Below are 17,732 nucleotides of genomic sequence, written 5' to 3'. Positions count from 1 at the left end.
CAAAAATAAGGGAATTCTGTTAACTCCTACATATGGCTGGCAGCAAGATGGCTTGAGGACCACACAGGGCAATTCATTTCCATTTCTGGACCATGGATATAGTTTCCAGGTTCATTCACTCCGTTTTCAAGTCCTTTGTGATTGGGGCTTGACTCTCAGACAAGATTAGCTTGGGAACTGGAGTGGGACGAAACTGGCAGGCAGAAGGCATGGGTAGAAGTGGACTTAAGAGACAGAAAAGACAAGGAACAGCAAAAAAAAAAAAAAAAAAGAAAGGAAAAAAGGTAAGAACAATGAAGAAGACACAGCTTGATATGTCCCTTTATCTATAGAGTGCACTTTTCTGCTTACTACTACTACTACTACTACTACTACTACTATTTTTACTACTACTATTGTGTTATCTTTCCCCATTTCCCTCTTCTGTACATAGACCTCCTTTATATTTTAACAGTACTCAGAATGTGTAAATTTTCTGTGGTTTAAGATTTTTTTTGCCTAAATTTATCTTCACAATATTTAGGTATGAAAAGACAAAAATATTCTTGTTACTGTTTTACAGATGGGAACTCTGAGTCTCTAATGTTTCAGTGCAGTAAGTGCAAACAAAGCCTCGAGCCCAGGCTTCCTCACTGCAACTCAGAGTTCCTTCCATGAGACCCCACTCCGCACTGAAGGCATAATTTATGGCTGACAGTATGGCAAAGATTACTCTTTCTAAAATATTGCCTCTGCCCTTCACAGAAAACTCTATCTCTGAATGGCAGTAAATGCAATCCCATCAGTCACAATAAATGACCTAGTCTTAAAACTGTACAGATGAGTTAATCTCACTGGCTTTCTCTTCTTATTTAGCCTATAGCTGTAAGAGGTTTAGTCGCTCTCTAAAGGCATATGTTAGCCTCCAGTTTTAGTGAAGAGTGAGGAACCAAATCGGTAGGGACCTTACATGAAAACAACCTGAGAAAAAGCTGCATACTGTGAATCACGATGGGAAATAGCGAATCTGAAGCTGGTGGTCAGACAGAAGTTTCTGCTAAAGAGACCTATGTGTGGTACAGAAAATTTATGAGGGAATATCCATCCGGCCTGCAAACACTGCATGAATTTAAGACACTCTTGGGTCTGCAGGGTCTGAATCCAAAGGCCAATCAACATGTTGATCAAGTCTATAATACCTTTGACATGAACAAGGTAAGACCTTTACTTTTTATTTGGCTATGGTTCTGTATTCTCCCCTTTTTGAAAATTTGAAATAGCCTGAGGTAGAACGTGTGCATCTCACTGAATTAGGAACTCTTCAGAGAACCCACAGCTTGTAGGTAAGTGAGTCATTAAACACATTTAGCTACTGACGGCATGAAAGTAATTGGGAACTAGCCTCTCCGCCCTTGGAAATGTTCTGCATGTAGGGAGTTATTTTAAAACCAAATTAAATCTCGGCATGGAATTCTAATGCTATCGTTTAAACAAATCTAATAAGTGCAGATTGATTTACAAAGACTGTTTTCAAAGTATTTAATGCGTTGGTGACATTTTATAGAAAAGCAAATTACAGGAATCTGCTTTAAAAAGTGTGATTGCATCTAGATTGGCAGGTAAAATCAATACAAATTCGCCAACATGTTGTTTGTACTCAGAAGCTGGAATGCTGGAACACTTTTTCATATATAACCATTTTAGTTGGGGGAAAAAACAATTTCATTTTAAATTCAGATAAATTTTAGTTTCTAAAGATTGTGACTCAACTATTGTCTTGAATTTACTCATTCCTGAGGAATTGCAGCATGTTGAATTTTCAAGACTTCTAAAGATACAAAGATGAGGGGGGAAAAAAATAAGGAATAGAAAAAAAATAAGCCAAAAAAGTAACAATCTCACCTAGCAGGGTCAAATTCTTCTTGCCTAATTTATCTTGTGCATTTCAGTTATTTTTCACCTGTACATTTCAAAATGGGCTGATGCCATCTAGAATGAAAGGGAAAGGGGAAGTATTACTCATTGAATGATAGATGACTTTAGAAGGCTGTGTGTGAGAATAGATGAGAAAGAAGTGATAAATCAACACAATTAAAATGATTGGCTGTCCATTGAGATGTGTGGAGTCTGGCACAGCCCTTTGAGCCCTTTTTCAAATCAAAACAAAAAACAAAATAACAAACCAAACAGCAGATAACTTAAAAAGAGGTACCAGCCAGAAACGGGAAAATTAAACCTGTGTAATATTAACAGCTATTTTAATTCTGGTAATAATGTAGGGAACACACTTCTTTTAAGCCATGTTCTTTGTTATCATGCATGAATGAGGCACTGCCTCCTTAGCATGGCAGTGTCTCCCGCCTCATAAATTTTACTTAGTGTAGATGCAAACAAACAACAATTCTGCCCTCAAGGAGCTTACAAATCAGTGGGAAAATGAGGCAGATTCTGCTTTTGTTCTTAATGCTGAAATATATTCTAGATAGGCTAGAAGCTGAAGGTTTGTATCCCCATTAACCTTGACAATGAAACTATCAGTTTTACCAGCAAAAATGGGATTATTTGGAAATAGGAGAGAATTGCAATTTTGGACAAGCAAGCTATGGCAGAACCATAGGCCTGTCTGCAGAGCAGAGGAGAGGATCTCTTGTGCAGAGGAAAGGGCGAGATTGGGAAGGCTTTTATAAACACAAAGTCGGTTGGAGTAAACTGGGAGTTTGAAGTATAGCGGCTTTTCACTATCTGAATTGTGGCGGTATCTCCTGGCTGGACTATTGCGGGGTGAGGGTGGGGCACTTCTTTTCTTGCCTTTCCTGTAGTAAAAAAGTAGTATCCACAGGCAAGATCCAGTCTCTTCTGGTTGGGTGTGCAGTGGACGAGGAGCGGTGGGGCATGAGAGCTCCCCCTGCTGGCCTCCTGACTCCATTCTACACGAGCTTTCCTTTTTTGTCACTTGCCCAAATTCATATGCTGAAATCTGACCCTGGCAGCGCCAATATGATAGTATTTGGAGGTGGAGTCCTTGGGAGATGATTACATCAGGAGGGCAGAACCTTCATGAACGGGCTTAGAGCCCTCATAAAGAGACCCCAGAGAGTGTGTTCTTGCATGTGAGGACACAGTGAGAAGACTGGCTGTCTATGAACCAGTAAGTGGGCTCTCACCAACACAGTGAATCGGCCTGAGCCTTGATCTTGGATTTCCTCCCTCAAAGAACTGTGAGAAATAAATTTCCGAGTGTTTTCAACCACCCAGTCCATGGTATTTTTGTTACAACAGCCTGAAGTGACTGAGACGGGGACCTGTGAGCATGTTGGCATGTTGGCATGTGGCCCGTGTGTCCCTGCCTATGTGTGTTTCTCTCAGCTCCTTCTCTCCACCATTCTAGATGTTTTGGTCTTTGTGTGGCAGCGGCCGTCCCATTGCGCCTGCTGGAAGCTGCCTCTCGTGGCTCTAGATTGCAGCTTCTCAATCTCTGACAGTCCTCCTGGGAGGTTAGAAGATGAACTGTTGTCAGGTTTTTCAGTTCATCTTCCAAGTAGCTGGTGACCTATCCCATGCCAGAGATTTTGCTGTCCACCCAGTGTTTATGGAAGCTATGCGTGTCTGGTTCCTGGGTAAGAACAGGAACACGGGAAATGAAGTGCTGGGTGGAAACAATGACGCCCGCTGTCGAGGGGCAGACGGTGTTCAGCCAGGCAGTCTGTGCGATTGGAGTGTCCTCTCCGTGACAGCCATAGGATGGCCAAGCCCACATCAGAAGCTTAATTAAATGACTCACGAGTTCTGCTGGTATTCGTGCTTTATCGTCAAAATGTTACGTTTGCTTAGCAAGCAAGAGAACCTAGGCAATGATGACAGATGCCACATAAGGTGTGGGGATCTTGATATAAAATCAGGTTGTAAAATGAGAAGAGTAAGGATTGCTCGTTATCAAGTGATAGTGAGAAACGATATGCAGTTATGCACAGGAAAACAGAAAAAGCCATATATTTAATTAGATCAATAAAACTCTCAGCTGTCCAGACTCCTGGAGGATTTATTGTTTCTGTGGAGCAGCTCCTCTGTGGTTTAACTCTTCTGGATGGAAATCATTCTAAAATGCATGTCTTACTTTTCCTCCTCCTCAGAGTCCCAGTAAAAAGCTTTTTGATATCAGAGTCATTATTATGAACATGGGTTGTTACATATTTGAAATACTGTGAAGCACCCATACCTGTTGAAGTTGCTGCAGTTAAGTTTCCTAATGCTGAAAATCATGAAAATATATGCTTTTGTTTGTTTGCTTTTTGTTGTTTTTCTCTTTCCCTGCTGTCAGATACACCTTTCCCAGCTTGCTTGCTTACATTTATTTATTTATTTATTTGACAGAAAGAGAGAGAAATCACAAATAGGCAGAGAAGCGGGGGGGGGTGGGGAGCAGACCCCCTGCTGAGCAGAGAGCTGATGCAGGGCTCGATCCCAGGACCCTGGGATCACGATCTGAGCCAAAGGCAGAGGCTTAACCCACTGAGTCACCCAGGCACCCCTTTTCCAGCTTTCTGATTGTTCTGATAATAACAAGCTTCCAATCTCTTCTTACACTGTCATTTCCAACCTGGCTTTGGCATGTACTCTAGTTAACTAAACTTGTTGGAATTGTGCTTAAAATAGAAATAAGTAGATCCTAAAGTTTAGAGCATAAAGTTTAGGACAATTCCTTGGGCTTATCACACACCCTTGCAGGCATCTCCTTGTCACTCCTTAAAAGTAGTTAATTAACCATAGTTAAATGTGTCTGACATTGTTTTAGGGACAGTACATAGACTAACGCATTCAACAGCACAGTGATAATAGAACCCACTTTACAGTAATGGCCATGACGTTGGCACCTCAGACCTAACTGGAAGGTAATTGACCAGAACCCCAGGTGCATTGCTTTGAAATGCTTCACCGCATGCACCGAGTCCATGCTTGGTTTTAGATGACCACCAATGATAGAGTGCAGCAGAAATAATAAGGCCAACCCATTCCTAAGACACAGGATTCCTTTGTCAACAGGCTTTGACTCAAGGATTTCCTGGTGGCTTTGTCAAACCATTGGTTTCAGGAATGTCTAGGACAATTCCGTCCAAACTTCTTTTACACCCTTCTTCAGGTGGGTCAGATTAGCCCATTTAGCGTTTCCCAACTTCCTTCCTGTTTCATTCCAAATAACATTTCTCCAAATATGTTCCTTAAATTAGGATTAATAGGTCTAATATCCAATGAATAGAACACAGGAACAGAGCCCAGAGAAAATGTAAAATTATAATAAAACCAGAAAAATTTCCCAGACCTGTTAGACACATGTTTCACAAGGGTCCAACACAATAAATAGAAAGACATCAACCTACAGTATATGTGGAGAAATTTTTTAAACAGGGATTAAAAACATCCTAAAAACCTAAGAATGAATGAAAATATATATATATATATATATATCTCACATCTTCTTTATCCATTCATCAATGGACACTGTTGTTTCCATATCTTGGCTGTTGTAAATAATGCTGTTATAAACACAGAGATGCATATATCCCTTAGGCATACTTTTTTATTGTTCTTGATTTGAGTTTGCATGCAAACAAGGTACATAGGTGGAAATTGGTGGCTATGACTCTTAAGTTTGTTTTTTTCTGTAATAGTCCCCTAACCACCTCCATTCCCTCAACCACCCCCCCGCTTTATGCCATTGGTTTGCTGAGGAAAGTGAGTTCTACAGAATGTTCTGCATTCTGGATTTAGTTGATTGCGTATCTAACTTTCTAGTGCTATCGAGCTGTCTATTCAAATTATGCATAAACTGGTATTTAGCTGTAGAAATTTAAATAGATTCAGATTCATTTGCTTGGCAGAAATACTTTGTAAGCACATAATTCTTGGTTGTCACACTTTTCTCGGATTGTCTGTTAGGTTCAGAGATGTCAGCCTGATAATGATGAGGCAATTATTAGCTCCATGTAAAATAAGGAAGTCCATAATTTTGGTACACCAATAGGCTATATACAGAGAACAAAATTTACTAGTTATTAAAATTAAACTCTTGACTTTCAGATTACCCTACAATTGTGTGAGTAGGGAGGAAGAACAGTGGTGTGCCGGGAAATGTTTAATAACTGGTTCTCCAGGGTTGGTGGGGGAAGCCCTGGTAACCTATGCTGATCTCCATGGTGTAAATACTCCCACCATGGCCAATTTCAGGCTACCAACCATTTAATAGTTGGTCTGCAAAATTCCTGAAAATTTAGCAATCAGCTCGCCCCAGCAGATGGAATAGGCTCCAGGACGTTGCTTGGATATATGTGAGGGTCATAGAACTAAGTACCCATCATTTGCTATAATAAGATACAAACAGATAATGTCTTGAATTGATCAATGTAAACATCACTAGAATAACCATCATTACAAACATGTAAATAAAGGCTGGGGAAAATAACCTGTAAGTTCAGAGTTTTAAATGATAAGCCCTTTCATTTAATTTCAACTGTGCAATAATAAAAACTGATTGAAAAAATGTCTGATAAGAACAAAAAGTAAATTTTAAAAGACAGCACAAAACATATTAGCCTGTCTGTATAGGTGAGGTGAGCGATAGAAACCGTACTCCTCAAAATTAAGGTCTGTCTCTGTGCAAGGGACAGCCTCGATTCCTGATTTTCTGCAACTCTGAATTGTCCGTTGCATGATAGAAATCCTACGGATTCCAAAGCAGAGAATCAAATCAAACTTAATGCTTGCTGAGATCCAGCAAAGAGAGAAGTGCCCAGGGCTGCTAGGTGTCCTGGACCTTTGCGCTCCAGCCATCCTGCTTTCTTAACACGTGATCTGCAATTTGCTCTTCACCTCTCCTCTCTCTTTTTAAGTACAAGTGGTACGTGAATTCATCCTTGTGAAACAACAATACAGAAACATGAATGTGAAAAGACATTAATCATCCCTTTCAGATCCTGCATGCTCTCCCAGACCAGGAACATACCACAGTGGCATAAAGTTAGATGTTGAACAAATATTTACTGAGTGAGTAAACAAAATAGTGACAAATGGAGTATCCTCCCTTTTCTATTTGCACTTATTTCCCCTTTCCATTTCTCTCTCCCCCCCCCCCTTTTTTTTCCATATTTATACCAAGGAAGGCCACTGTGTCTTCCAAAGTCTAACCTCATTCCCAATTACAGTGATTATCTCAAGGGAAATTTTAAAGTTTATTTTTTACCCTTTTCTAGCTTGGAAGCATTTCAGCTCACACGCTCAAGCATTCAGGAAATGTGACTTTACTTTTCCATGTTGGAGAGTTTATATTCTGAGTCCCCATTTTACCAAGGAGTGTTCCCCCTCCGCTTCCCATCGTTGCACGTGAAGCCCGTGGCTGTGTTGAAATCCGCATGAACACAGGGCAGAGGGGTAGCTGTCCACACTTGTATTCACCGAGACTGCATCTCTTCCCTCCTGCCCCAGGCTCAAGGTCACGGCACTGTGGGCCTCCCCCTGGCTCAGGTTCCCTATGAGCTTCCTCATCCTCCTAGTCACAGAAGCCTCTTAGGCTGGCTTAGGACTGTGACCAGATACTCCTTCCAGTCCTTCCTCCCAAGGCCAGTGAGAGAACCTTAGGTGCTTGTGTTCTTCTGTCTGCCCAACCTGCCCAGTGTTCCTGTCACCCAGACCTCCAGCCATTCTTGGCCCTCATAGAACCCTGCCCTCTCCCCCTTCCTATTCCCCAGAGTCCTGCAATCTTACCTCCTTTCCCAAATCCAGCCTATAGAATCTCGGTCTAGTTTGGAAGGACTAAAGAGAGACTAGAGAAAACCAGCTCTAATCATGTATTCTTTCACATCTTTTGTTTATGGCATAAATTTTATGCTCTGAATCCTAAATGGCTTAAACTATCAAAAGTCAAGAGCTAAGAATGAACTTGATTTCTGCTTTTCTGCTACAGTGACTTAGCTCTTAGGCAATGAAAACCTTCACTGACTAAGGAGGGCTGGATGATAGAAGGGATTAGCAGGAGCGGAATCACATCCTTAACACAGCACGTTATTATCCCGCTGGATTTGCAAATATTTACTGAGCAGCATGGTGGAAGGAATGTAGGCACAAAGATGCAGAGGAGTCGTTCTCTGTCCTCAAAGGAATTGAGAATCTCGTGGGATGGCAAATGCATCGTCAAGTAATAGAAGGTAGAGAATCAAAGACTGAGAGAGGGCAAAGCATACTGTTCAGTTGCAAGGCTCTAGATGGTCTCAGGTACAATAGGGCTGGTTTTAAACCCTGCCCAGGGATTTGACTGATGAGCCAGCCTCTCCTGAGACAGGCAGGCTGGATGGAAGGGCTGGGGAACTCTCCAGTGGCATCCCTGAAGGACAGGCAACAGTAGAAAAACCATACTCACATTTTTTGAAGTGTGAGGGGATGTGGGTGAGTAGGTAGGCAGGTAGGAGATGTGACTTTCTATACCTGCAAAGAGTTTACGATCTAGTTGAGGATGAAAGTTATGTGGTGACTAAATGCCCAAAGCGTAGATAAAATAAAGCAGCATAACGAACTGTAGCAGGACTGCGGTATTGACTGGGATCTGAGGATGGAACAAAAGCTAAAACATAGAGTCAGGCAAGGATTTTTGGAGAAGCTGAGGCACTCTGGGATGTTGGGAGAAGGAAAGAACTTGAATTATTACTAATAAATGGTAACACTTACTGAACGCTTCTGTACAGTCACTGTTTTAAGCTCTTCAGTTATTAGATTCCTCCCAGCAATAACGTATACGTAGCTCCTGTTTTTCACATTCCCATTTTCCCAGAGAGGAGACAGGCACAGAGAGGTTTAGTCACTTGCCTGAAACGACACAGCAGAACTGGAATGCTGGCCAGCTGACTCCAAGGGCTGCATCCTAAATTGCTATGGTATTCCTCTTTTAAGTGAGGAGTTGAGAATTTCAACGAGGAGAACAGCTCCGCTAAAAATACCAGGTAGGAGAGAGGAGGGTACGTGGGGACCTCACTGAGGCAGAGGGTCACTGCGAGAGGACCCCTGATGGCCGCACACATCGGGCGCCTCACCTGTGTCTCTGCTGCATCCCAACATCCTGTTGTTGCCGCTGCGTGTGTTCTTACATCACAGCTGAGCAGTGAGGCCCCCCGAGCACCGCGATACTGGTAGTGACTTGCCTGGAGACTCTCAGAGCAGAAAGTGAGCCCTCGGCCCCTCTGGCTCCTGGTGACATTCTTACTCTGTGATAGGCATGAAGGTGAATGGATGGCACTCTGGGCCACATATGGGCAACTGGGCTTTATCCAAACAGAGTGCCATTGGGAGCTCTGAGATCCAAAGTGCTCTGCCCCTCCTAAGACTCTGAGGTCTACAGGCGAGAGAAAATGGTTCCTCTGAACTTACAGGTTTGGAACTCAAACCATAAATGGAGTGATGGTTCAAGCCAGAAGATCTATTGACAGCACTAGGATACATTAAAATGCTAGGAGAGAATGAAACAGTGGGGAAGTTTTCAGGGTATCTAAATTCACCTCCTCTGAAAATCCTGGGAATCAAGCCGGAGGGAACGTGAACGATTCCTTAGAAACATGGGTGATAACTGTTATAGAAAGAGCAAGCGGGGGGATCTAATAGATGATTACTACAGTATCTGCTAACTTACCTATAAATATGTTCAAAGATCAAATCTTGGCTTCAACGTCAGGAGTCCTTGCTATTTTTAATGAGCCTTTCTGTGACTCTCTGTACTATGAAGCCCAAGCCACCCAGGGCGGTGGTGGCACTGCAGGAGGGGGGAGGCTGCCGGGCTCCTGTCCCCGTTCTGACCCTTATCACCATGTGTAATCTTGGACAAGGCTCCTAACCTCTCCGTGTCAGTGACATCAGTTCTAAAACTGACAAGACTTATCCTGCCTACACTATTGCTGAGCACATGTGACATAACATAGGAGAAAACTTTGGGAAAATGTGCCCAAAGGTCCACCAAGGGATGGTGCGTTTATCTGTAAAATGCAGGTAACTCCGATCTCAGCCCCTGCGGGTGTGATAACAGGGAAGATTAAGTTTATCAAGCTCAGATTCGCTTTCCGAATGAAAGGGTGCACCTCCAGGTGCAGAGGCTGTGTGCCCACCATTTCTCTTCTTTAACCGCCCCCAGTGCTGTAGAGGGGACACATTGACCCCTTCAAATGATTCCCAGTCACAGAATGAGATTAATTAAATGGGAATCATCTTAGGGTTTCAATGGTCTTTTCAAACCCAGAACAGCTACACGGGACACTAGCTCTACTTGAAATGCACAAGTGACCTCTGGTTAGCTGGCTCCTTAGCCTCTCTCTGTGTGAGAACCCTTGAAAATTGGAGTGGGCAACCTGGCTTTTAACTTTCGTCGTAATTGCTGTTGTTCATTAACTCCCAGCTTCTAACACTGTATCAGGTTGTCTGGCCTGCGGGGCGACCACAATTCCTGCTGCTCCCCAGTAAGACAGGTTTACTACAAACAAATGACCATCTCCTAGAGACCACGAACGAGGCTGCCATCTCTTAAGGGGAAAGACCTAGCCTAGTGCTTCAGAAGAACCGACTTGGAAGCTTTCAGGAAGCATGTGTTGGTGATAATAAAACACCTCATATTTGGTTAGCACTTTGTAATTTACGACGCATTTTTGCATGTAACATCAATTATCAACATGCTGATGGAGCTTCTCACAGAATTTCACCTGCTAAAGACATCAGCTGTACCTACTGACGTACATTTCAACTTAAGCTGTTGTCACTCACGTATTTGAACAAAACCTGTTGGAATTGTCTTTTTCAAATCTGGCTCCATATCAGAAGCACCTGGGGGTATGATTAAAATGACCACTGGCTGGGTCTCCACCTTAGCCCCACCGAATCCAAACAATGTTTTGTTTGTTGTGAACTGCCAGGTGGTTTGACTGTGCGTCCAGACAGGAGCGCCACAGTTAAGCCAGAAAGACCACCGTGGAAGTGCTAGAAAGCTGGGCCCTATGCCCATTTCTGCTACCAAAAAGCTTTGTAGCATTGGAGTATATTTTAAAAAGGGACTCTGGGTCCAAATCATAGTAGAGACACACAGCCTTGAAGCAAATAATACAGGTATATGTGTCCCACCGTCTGTTCATCTCTGTTTACCTCTTCTGTTAGGTAAAGACAAGAATTTAGGCTCTTCCGTAGGAAATAACACTCTTAGGAGACAGCAAACTGTCTGAATTAGGGCAAGCCTGAATTTTATTTTGTCTGTGATATTACTTAGGGAGACACATTGGCTACCTAAGGATGTTCCTTGCAAAAGGCTGCCACTGCTGTGATCGCTGATGGGTCTTCCGTCGGTAGCCCATTCAGAAGTGATCAAACTCAGACAATTATCTTGCCCTCCCCCAGAGCACCTGAGACTGGCTTCTGATTCACACTGGTCCAGACAACACTGAGCTGGAGATGTGCTGGGGGCAGATGCTCAGGGCTTCTTGATTGATATCCAAGAAACCTATTCAGAATTGTGAGCTCGTTTGACACATACTCGGAGAAACGCTTTGTCCCAGGACTCTTGAATTTTGTATAGTCATGGTCAAGAACAACTGTGTTTGATCTGCATAAAGATCACATTATAAAATCGACCTACCAAGCCAGCAGTATATTTCTCATCTTAAAGAGCCGAGTCTCTTTTCAGGACATTCCAGCAATTCCATGGCTGATGGAGACTATGTTTGCTGTTAATGTAAGTGTCTATCTATGAAAATGGGGCTAGGTCATAAATGCTGAACATAACTTTTCTCTTATAGATTTCAAAAATTCACAAAGGTATTTTAAAAAGTACTCGTATGTGTTTGACAAAATTGAGATGTCCTTATATTACCTATTTTTGGTAGCTCCTAAAAAGCAAATTAAATATCACTGATGATTATTGATCAGTCATATAATGTACTTATACTAATTCTCTGAGTTACCATCTGAGCAACCATTTCCAGGCAGACATTTTAATTCCTATGTTGCTGCTGACTTACCACAGCTGGTAAAATGCCATTGGAAAGTGTCACATGTAAAAGAATGAAAACATTGAAATGAAGCAAGATGGGATTGGGAGGGAGATAAACCATAAGTGACTCTTAATCTCACAAAACAAACTGAGGGTTGCTGGGGGGAGGGGGGTTGGGAGAGGGGGGTGGGGTTATGGACTTTGGGGAGGGTATGTGCTATGGTGAGTGCTGTGAAGTGTGTAAACCTGGCGATTCACAAACCTGTACCCCTGGGGAAAAAATATATATGTTTATAAAAAAATAAAATTTAAAAATATGTCAAAAAAAAAAGAATGAAAACATTGAAATGTCTTCAGGTTAGGGTCTGTGACAATTTATGAATTTTTCACAGATAGTGATTCTGTGAAAAGTGGCAGAACGTTAATGCTGTGAGAAGGGAGGGTTTTAATCTGGGGGATAGTTTGGAGGATTTTTGTTGGATTTGGATTATTTGTTTTCCTGAATGAGAGGGTACACTAGAACATATAGGGTCTGATCCCTAGTTGTTGTAATAACAATCCTGTTTCTATGGTCTTGGTGTCACTAGACCCCAGGACACTGATTGGTATATACCACTCAGGGTGCTTGGCTAGGACTCTGTAGTGTCCCTTTGCTGGGCAACGGGTCCTTGCTTTGGCTCAGCACTTCCCCGTCTTCAGGACCTCACACCTGCATTGCAGCCTCGACTAACCCCACGATTCTCCCCACTTGGTAAAATGCCAGGTAAGATATCACTGAAGATAAGATCCGATATGCCAATGTGGTTCTGCCATCACTCTCTATATGCCTGAGAGACCTCAAGAAACAGATACTGAAATGTCATCTCAATATATTCCAGAGACATCGGCTTTGGAGTTTAGTCCCAGGGATGGAGCCACAAATTTATAATCTGGGTCATGTCCTTGGGGGAACTTGGCTTCATTTCACAGATTCAAATGGTAGAATTTCAGTTTTAGAAAGAGTCCTTCATTTTGCAAATAATAGTAAAAAATAACAATCATAATAATCATAATGGCAAAGACAGCTATTTTTTAAGGAGGTGGAAGTCTATTGAATACACTGCCAAGGAGCAGGGGACAGGACGGCAAGGGAGAGACTGTCTGCATGTGGCAGTGACGGGGGCTGTAGTTAAAGGGGGAAGGTGAGGAACTATGGGAAGAAATGGAATCTTCCTTTTTTATAGCTGTGTCCTGGTATAAGTAACCCATTGGTCAGTTAGGGCCTGTGGTATTTTGAGGTGGGTCATCCAATGGACCTGTTTGTATCCAGCCAAGGGGTTGGGGAACCCTATGCTGGCACAAGGCCAGTTGATATCAGACATCTTCAGGAAGTTCTCTGTGCCACAAGGAGTCTGGTGGCTCAAATACAGAAATATAAACTTAAGAGGGTTTTCCTTGGATAGCCTTAAAGAAAAGTCTTTGGACATTCTCTGTTGCAGTCTTCCTAGTCACATTTGTAGGAACATCTCACCTTCTCTGTGATTCTTTTTTTTTTTTTTAAGATTTTATTTATTTATTTGACAGAGATCACAAGTAGGCAGAGAAGCAGGCAGAGAGAGAGGGGGAAGCAGGCTCCCTGCTGAGCAGAGAGCCCGATGTGGGGCTTGATCTCAGGACCCTGAGACCATAACCTTAGCCGAAGGCAGAGGCTTAACCCACTGAGCCGCCCAGGTGCCCCTTCTCTGTGATTCTTATCCACCTCCCCACCCTGAGCTTGAAAACTAAAGGTTAACCGAAGGCAGTGATTACTTTATCTTCTGATTTACAGAATAAGCATTACCTACAACTCTCTCCAACACTAACACAAGCCATTAAATCACATTCACCAGAATTGTCTCACTGATGCAAATTTCTACAAAATCTTACCAGAAAGATAACTGGAAAGAAGAATTGGCTGTGGATTGTTAAAAATTTGTCTAATTACATAATGGAATGCTGAAATGAAGACAGAAAATGTTTTGCTTGCAGGAGATTTTGCCAAAGGCTGCAGTTGTCTAAGGAAAAAAGATTTCCTTTCTTACCCGCCATCAACTTTGGTTGTAAATTAACTGGATTGTCCATTTTAAAGCCATACAATGAAAATATTTATGCTCCTCTCCTGATACAGTTTGCTCAGAGCTTCCAGAATCTGGTTTGGAAGGAGTTAGGGCCACCCGCCCACAGTGCCTAATCATAAAATACCAAATGTTCTAACGTCAACATGGTTCAGTCTAGCCTGTTGCCACTCATTATACAGGTGACACCAAACACTGTGATCAGTGAAGCAGGACTCGAAAAGCGAAACAAACCATCACAAAATAGAAGGTTTTTATGGAAACTTTATAGCAAGCCAGCTAAGACTTCTCAGGGAGGTTGCTTCTGTAAGCTTTGGGCAAACAGGCATAAAAACTACCCAGGAAATGGTTGTATCGATTGCGTGCCCTAAGACACACAAGAGGAAGACCTGAGAGCCAATGTCCCCGTTGTCCATTCAACTTCTGTTCTCTGCACCTGCTGGTCTCATCACTGAAAAATAATGGTCATGTCCCACAAAGTCAGAAGATATCTTGATGTCATCTTCAATAGATTCAACTCTGTGAGAACATATCTCCCTTGTCTCAGCCATAGCAAGGCTAGTGATTCATATGGTGAAGTGGTAACGAGCAGTAGGAAAGGCAGATGGAGAAAAGGTAAAACCAGCTATGTTTTGTAGACTTGAGCAAATTTCCTTCAGGAGACCTATTCAACCAGACTCCAAACCGTTAGCAGAAGTCTTATCACTTACAAGAAGCATTAAAATTATTGATGGAGTAAAGATATCTAAGCTGTAAAATGTAAAAATCTAATACATGTCGGGGCACCTGGGTGGCTCAGTGGGTTAAAGCCTCTGCCTTCGGCTCAGGTCATGATCTCAGGGTCCTGGGATCGAGCCCCACATTGGGCTCTCTGCTCAGCAGGGAGCCTGCTTCCCTTCCTCTCTTTCTGCCTGCCTTTCTGCCTACTTGTGATCTCTCTCTGTCAAATAAATAAATAAAATCTTTAAAAAAAATCTAATACATGTAGTAAAATTTTAAAATATTTTCTTACGGTATTTTTATTATATATTGTAGAAAATTTAAAAAAAAAAATACATTTTAAAGACCAGGCTATAGTGATTAGCACATTGGCTTTCAATATCCAAGACACTGTAGTAGTCTACAATACAAAACAAGCAAAACAAAACAAAACAAAACAAAAAACACATAAACAGACACACAAAAAGCTGTTAACCAGCAAGCAAGCTTTGCTTCACAACCAGAACTACTGGTGATTTTTCATTTGCTTTTCTTATAGACTAGACACAAAACCTTGAGGCTCAAAGCAAAAGCGTACCATTTTACAGGCCAATACGTTTCAAGCCCTTTATATCCAAGGGAAAGGAGTACTTTATGTTACCTCCTGTTTTGTAAATAGGACTCTACATTCCAAAGTTCCAAGGGGAATGCAGCTGACAGAGTGCTTTCTTGGACTGAATATGCCACCATTTGGTATTTGAACTCCCATGGGAACACAGCAGAGAGTGGGTCCCGCGCTCCCTAGAGCCAGTTACCTTTCTTAAGATAGTTGAGCAAGGTTTGGACGGTGTGAGTCTTAAGAATGATACCTACTATTTCTGTTTCAAAGGAAAGTGAAACAAGATGAGGGAAACTGCCTAAAGCTTGAGAGCTTTAAACAGTCTTTTCTAAGATTGACTAATATGGCAAAATCTTTACAGAAAAGAGGCTCATAAATTTTGATTCATACTGAAAACGACATACTTAAAAGGAATCGTGGAGTTTAGCATTCCAAAAATATCAACGGGGATCTCTAAAAAGGAGTACAGAATTTAGCTCCTTGGTAATAATTCCTTTCTACTAGAAACTGGTACCTTGTCTTTTCCTGAGTGGAGGACAAAACCTGAAGATATTCAGGAGAAGACGGTCACTGTGGGATGTCTGGTGGTGAGGTTACAGCCTTCTCTCCTAGGATTTCAGAACTTTTCCCCTTTTTTGGGGGGCATAAGGAGTAGATATTTTCTCTAAAAAAAAAAAGGAACTTATCTATATATTTAAAGTCGCTTGTTTCTGTTCACTGTACCCATGTTTTTGTTTGTTTATTTAACAAAATGCCGGGAAATTTTCTATGCTTTAATCTTGTGGGTTCTATTAATTTGTGCTAATGGTCCTGCTCATATGAACCATGACTTCTCAAATAAAAACAATTCTTTTTCTTAGATATTGATTTCCCTTTCCACCTTGCTTTTCATAGGATGGATTTATTGACTTTTTAGAGTTTATTGCTGCTATAAATCTAGTTATACGAGGAAAAATGGAGCAAAAATTAAAATGGTATTTTAAGCTGTATGATGCTGATGGAAATGGTTCTATTGACAAAAAGGAACTACTGAACATCTTCATGGTAAGTGAAGTAGTGAAGCAACTTTGTAGGACATGGTATAGTTAATGTCATTTTCCTCCTTGTGGAGCTGGTGAGAGCTATGTGGTGGGTGACTCTTGGGATATACATTTGGAACCACTGGAACAATGTAAATGTCACTATGCTACTGGTTACTGAGTGTGCACTTGCAAACCAGCATTTTCTTGTTGATGTCAAATTCACAGATGTAGCAGAGTACGGAGATGAAAAATGAAATAAACATCATGTTCTAAAGCAATTTACCTTTTGTCTGCATCTGTGCAGAAAGTTTTGGGAGGAACAGCTAAAATACTAGGTGATTTGTATAACAAGAGCCATGAACTAAGAACAAAGGTAGCTGAGGACTAATCTTTCTGGGGGCTGGACTAAAGTATTTTTAATAGGTAGCTCAAGGATCTCAGGTCCTTTCCAGCTCTAAAGATCAATGAGTCCCTTTATGAATCTCGTCCCCCTCCATCATGGAAGTGGGAATAGTTATTATCACAGTATGAGATGAAATGGGTCCTAGAGTAAAAGATGGTTAAATGGGACATTGTACCTAGGTGAGGTTGTGAAGTAAAATAAACATTAGGAATGTGATATAGTGAATTTGTAACACAGAGTCAGAATTAGAATCAGAAGTCTTAGAAATGATCTGGTCCAAATTCTTCCATTTACAGATGAAGGATCTGAGTTACAAACATGATACATAGTATAATTTTAGCAAAATGCAAAGAAAAGTAAATGGGTAGAACTACCATTATCATTAAACACCTCCATAAATGGACAAAGCTGTTAAAATGTAAAACTGTTTAACAAATGTAGAGTTCACCAAAATATGCAAAGAATTCAAGAGTGTGTTAATACTAATATTGCTTCCACTTTAATCTCACACAGGTAATTCACAAAAATATACTAAGATGCACTTCATAATTGAATTTTGTAAACATTAAAATTCAGAAATTCTGTATATATATTACATATTGCAACACAAAATTAGGAATCTAAAATATTCTCTAGAGAGTACCCAACCCCATGTAAATTTTAGAATGTCCTCTTAGATAAACATTCTTGAATTTATTTTAAAAAAATATAGAATGTATAATAAAGCATACAGATATTGGGGGATGCCTCCAAAGCAGTACAAAAAATAAGCATTCTTATCCTGGGATCTATGGATCTGTGGTCTTTGGGAATCCTTGAAGACCATGAAATTGAGGGCAGGTTTTTTTCCTGCATATGTTTTCCATTTCTGGGGGAGGGAGAGGGTCATCAAATTCTTAAAAGAATTAGGAAGAAC

The 17,732-nt window shown here is 41.4% G+C and overlaps 1 protein-coding gene across 1 annotated transcript in view; it reads left to right on the top strand.

Annotated features, from left to right (window-relative positions):
- Positions 1 to 945: 945 nt before the first annotated feature.
- GUCA1C (guanylate cyclase activator 1C) overlaps positions 946 to 17,732 on the top strand; it is a 28,686-nt gene continuing 11,899 nt past the window's right edge. Inside the window, exons 1-2 of the mRNA XM_032852650.1 lie at positions 946 to 1,194; positions 16,286 to 16,435. Coding sequence (XP_032708541.1) covers positions 991 to 1,194; positions 16,286 to 16,435 — 354 coding nt within the window. The 5' untranslated portion in view covers positions 946 to 990. The remainder of the gene's footprint in view (positions 1,195 to 16,285; positions 16,436 to 17,732) is intronic.

Source organism: Lontra canadensis, unplaced genomic scaffold, assembly GCF_010015895.1.
Source record: "Lontra canadensis isolate GAN:19392208 unplaced genomic scaffold, GSC_riverotter_1.0 scaffold6, whole genome shotgun sequence".
In the NCBI taxonomy this organism is placed as follows: Eukaryota; Metazoa; Chordata; class Mammalia; order Carnivora; family Mustelidae; genus Lontra; species Lontra canadensis.
The sequence above is the reverse complement of the archived record's forward strand: the minus strand, read 5'-3'. Positions and strand labels throughout refer to the sequence as shown.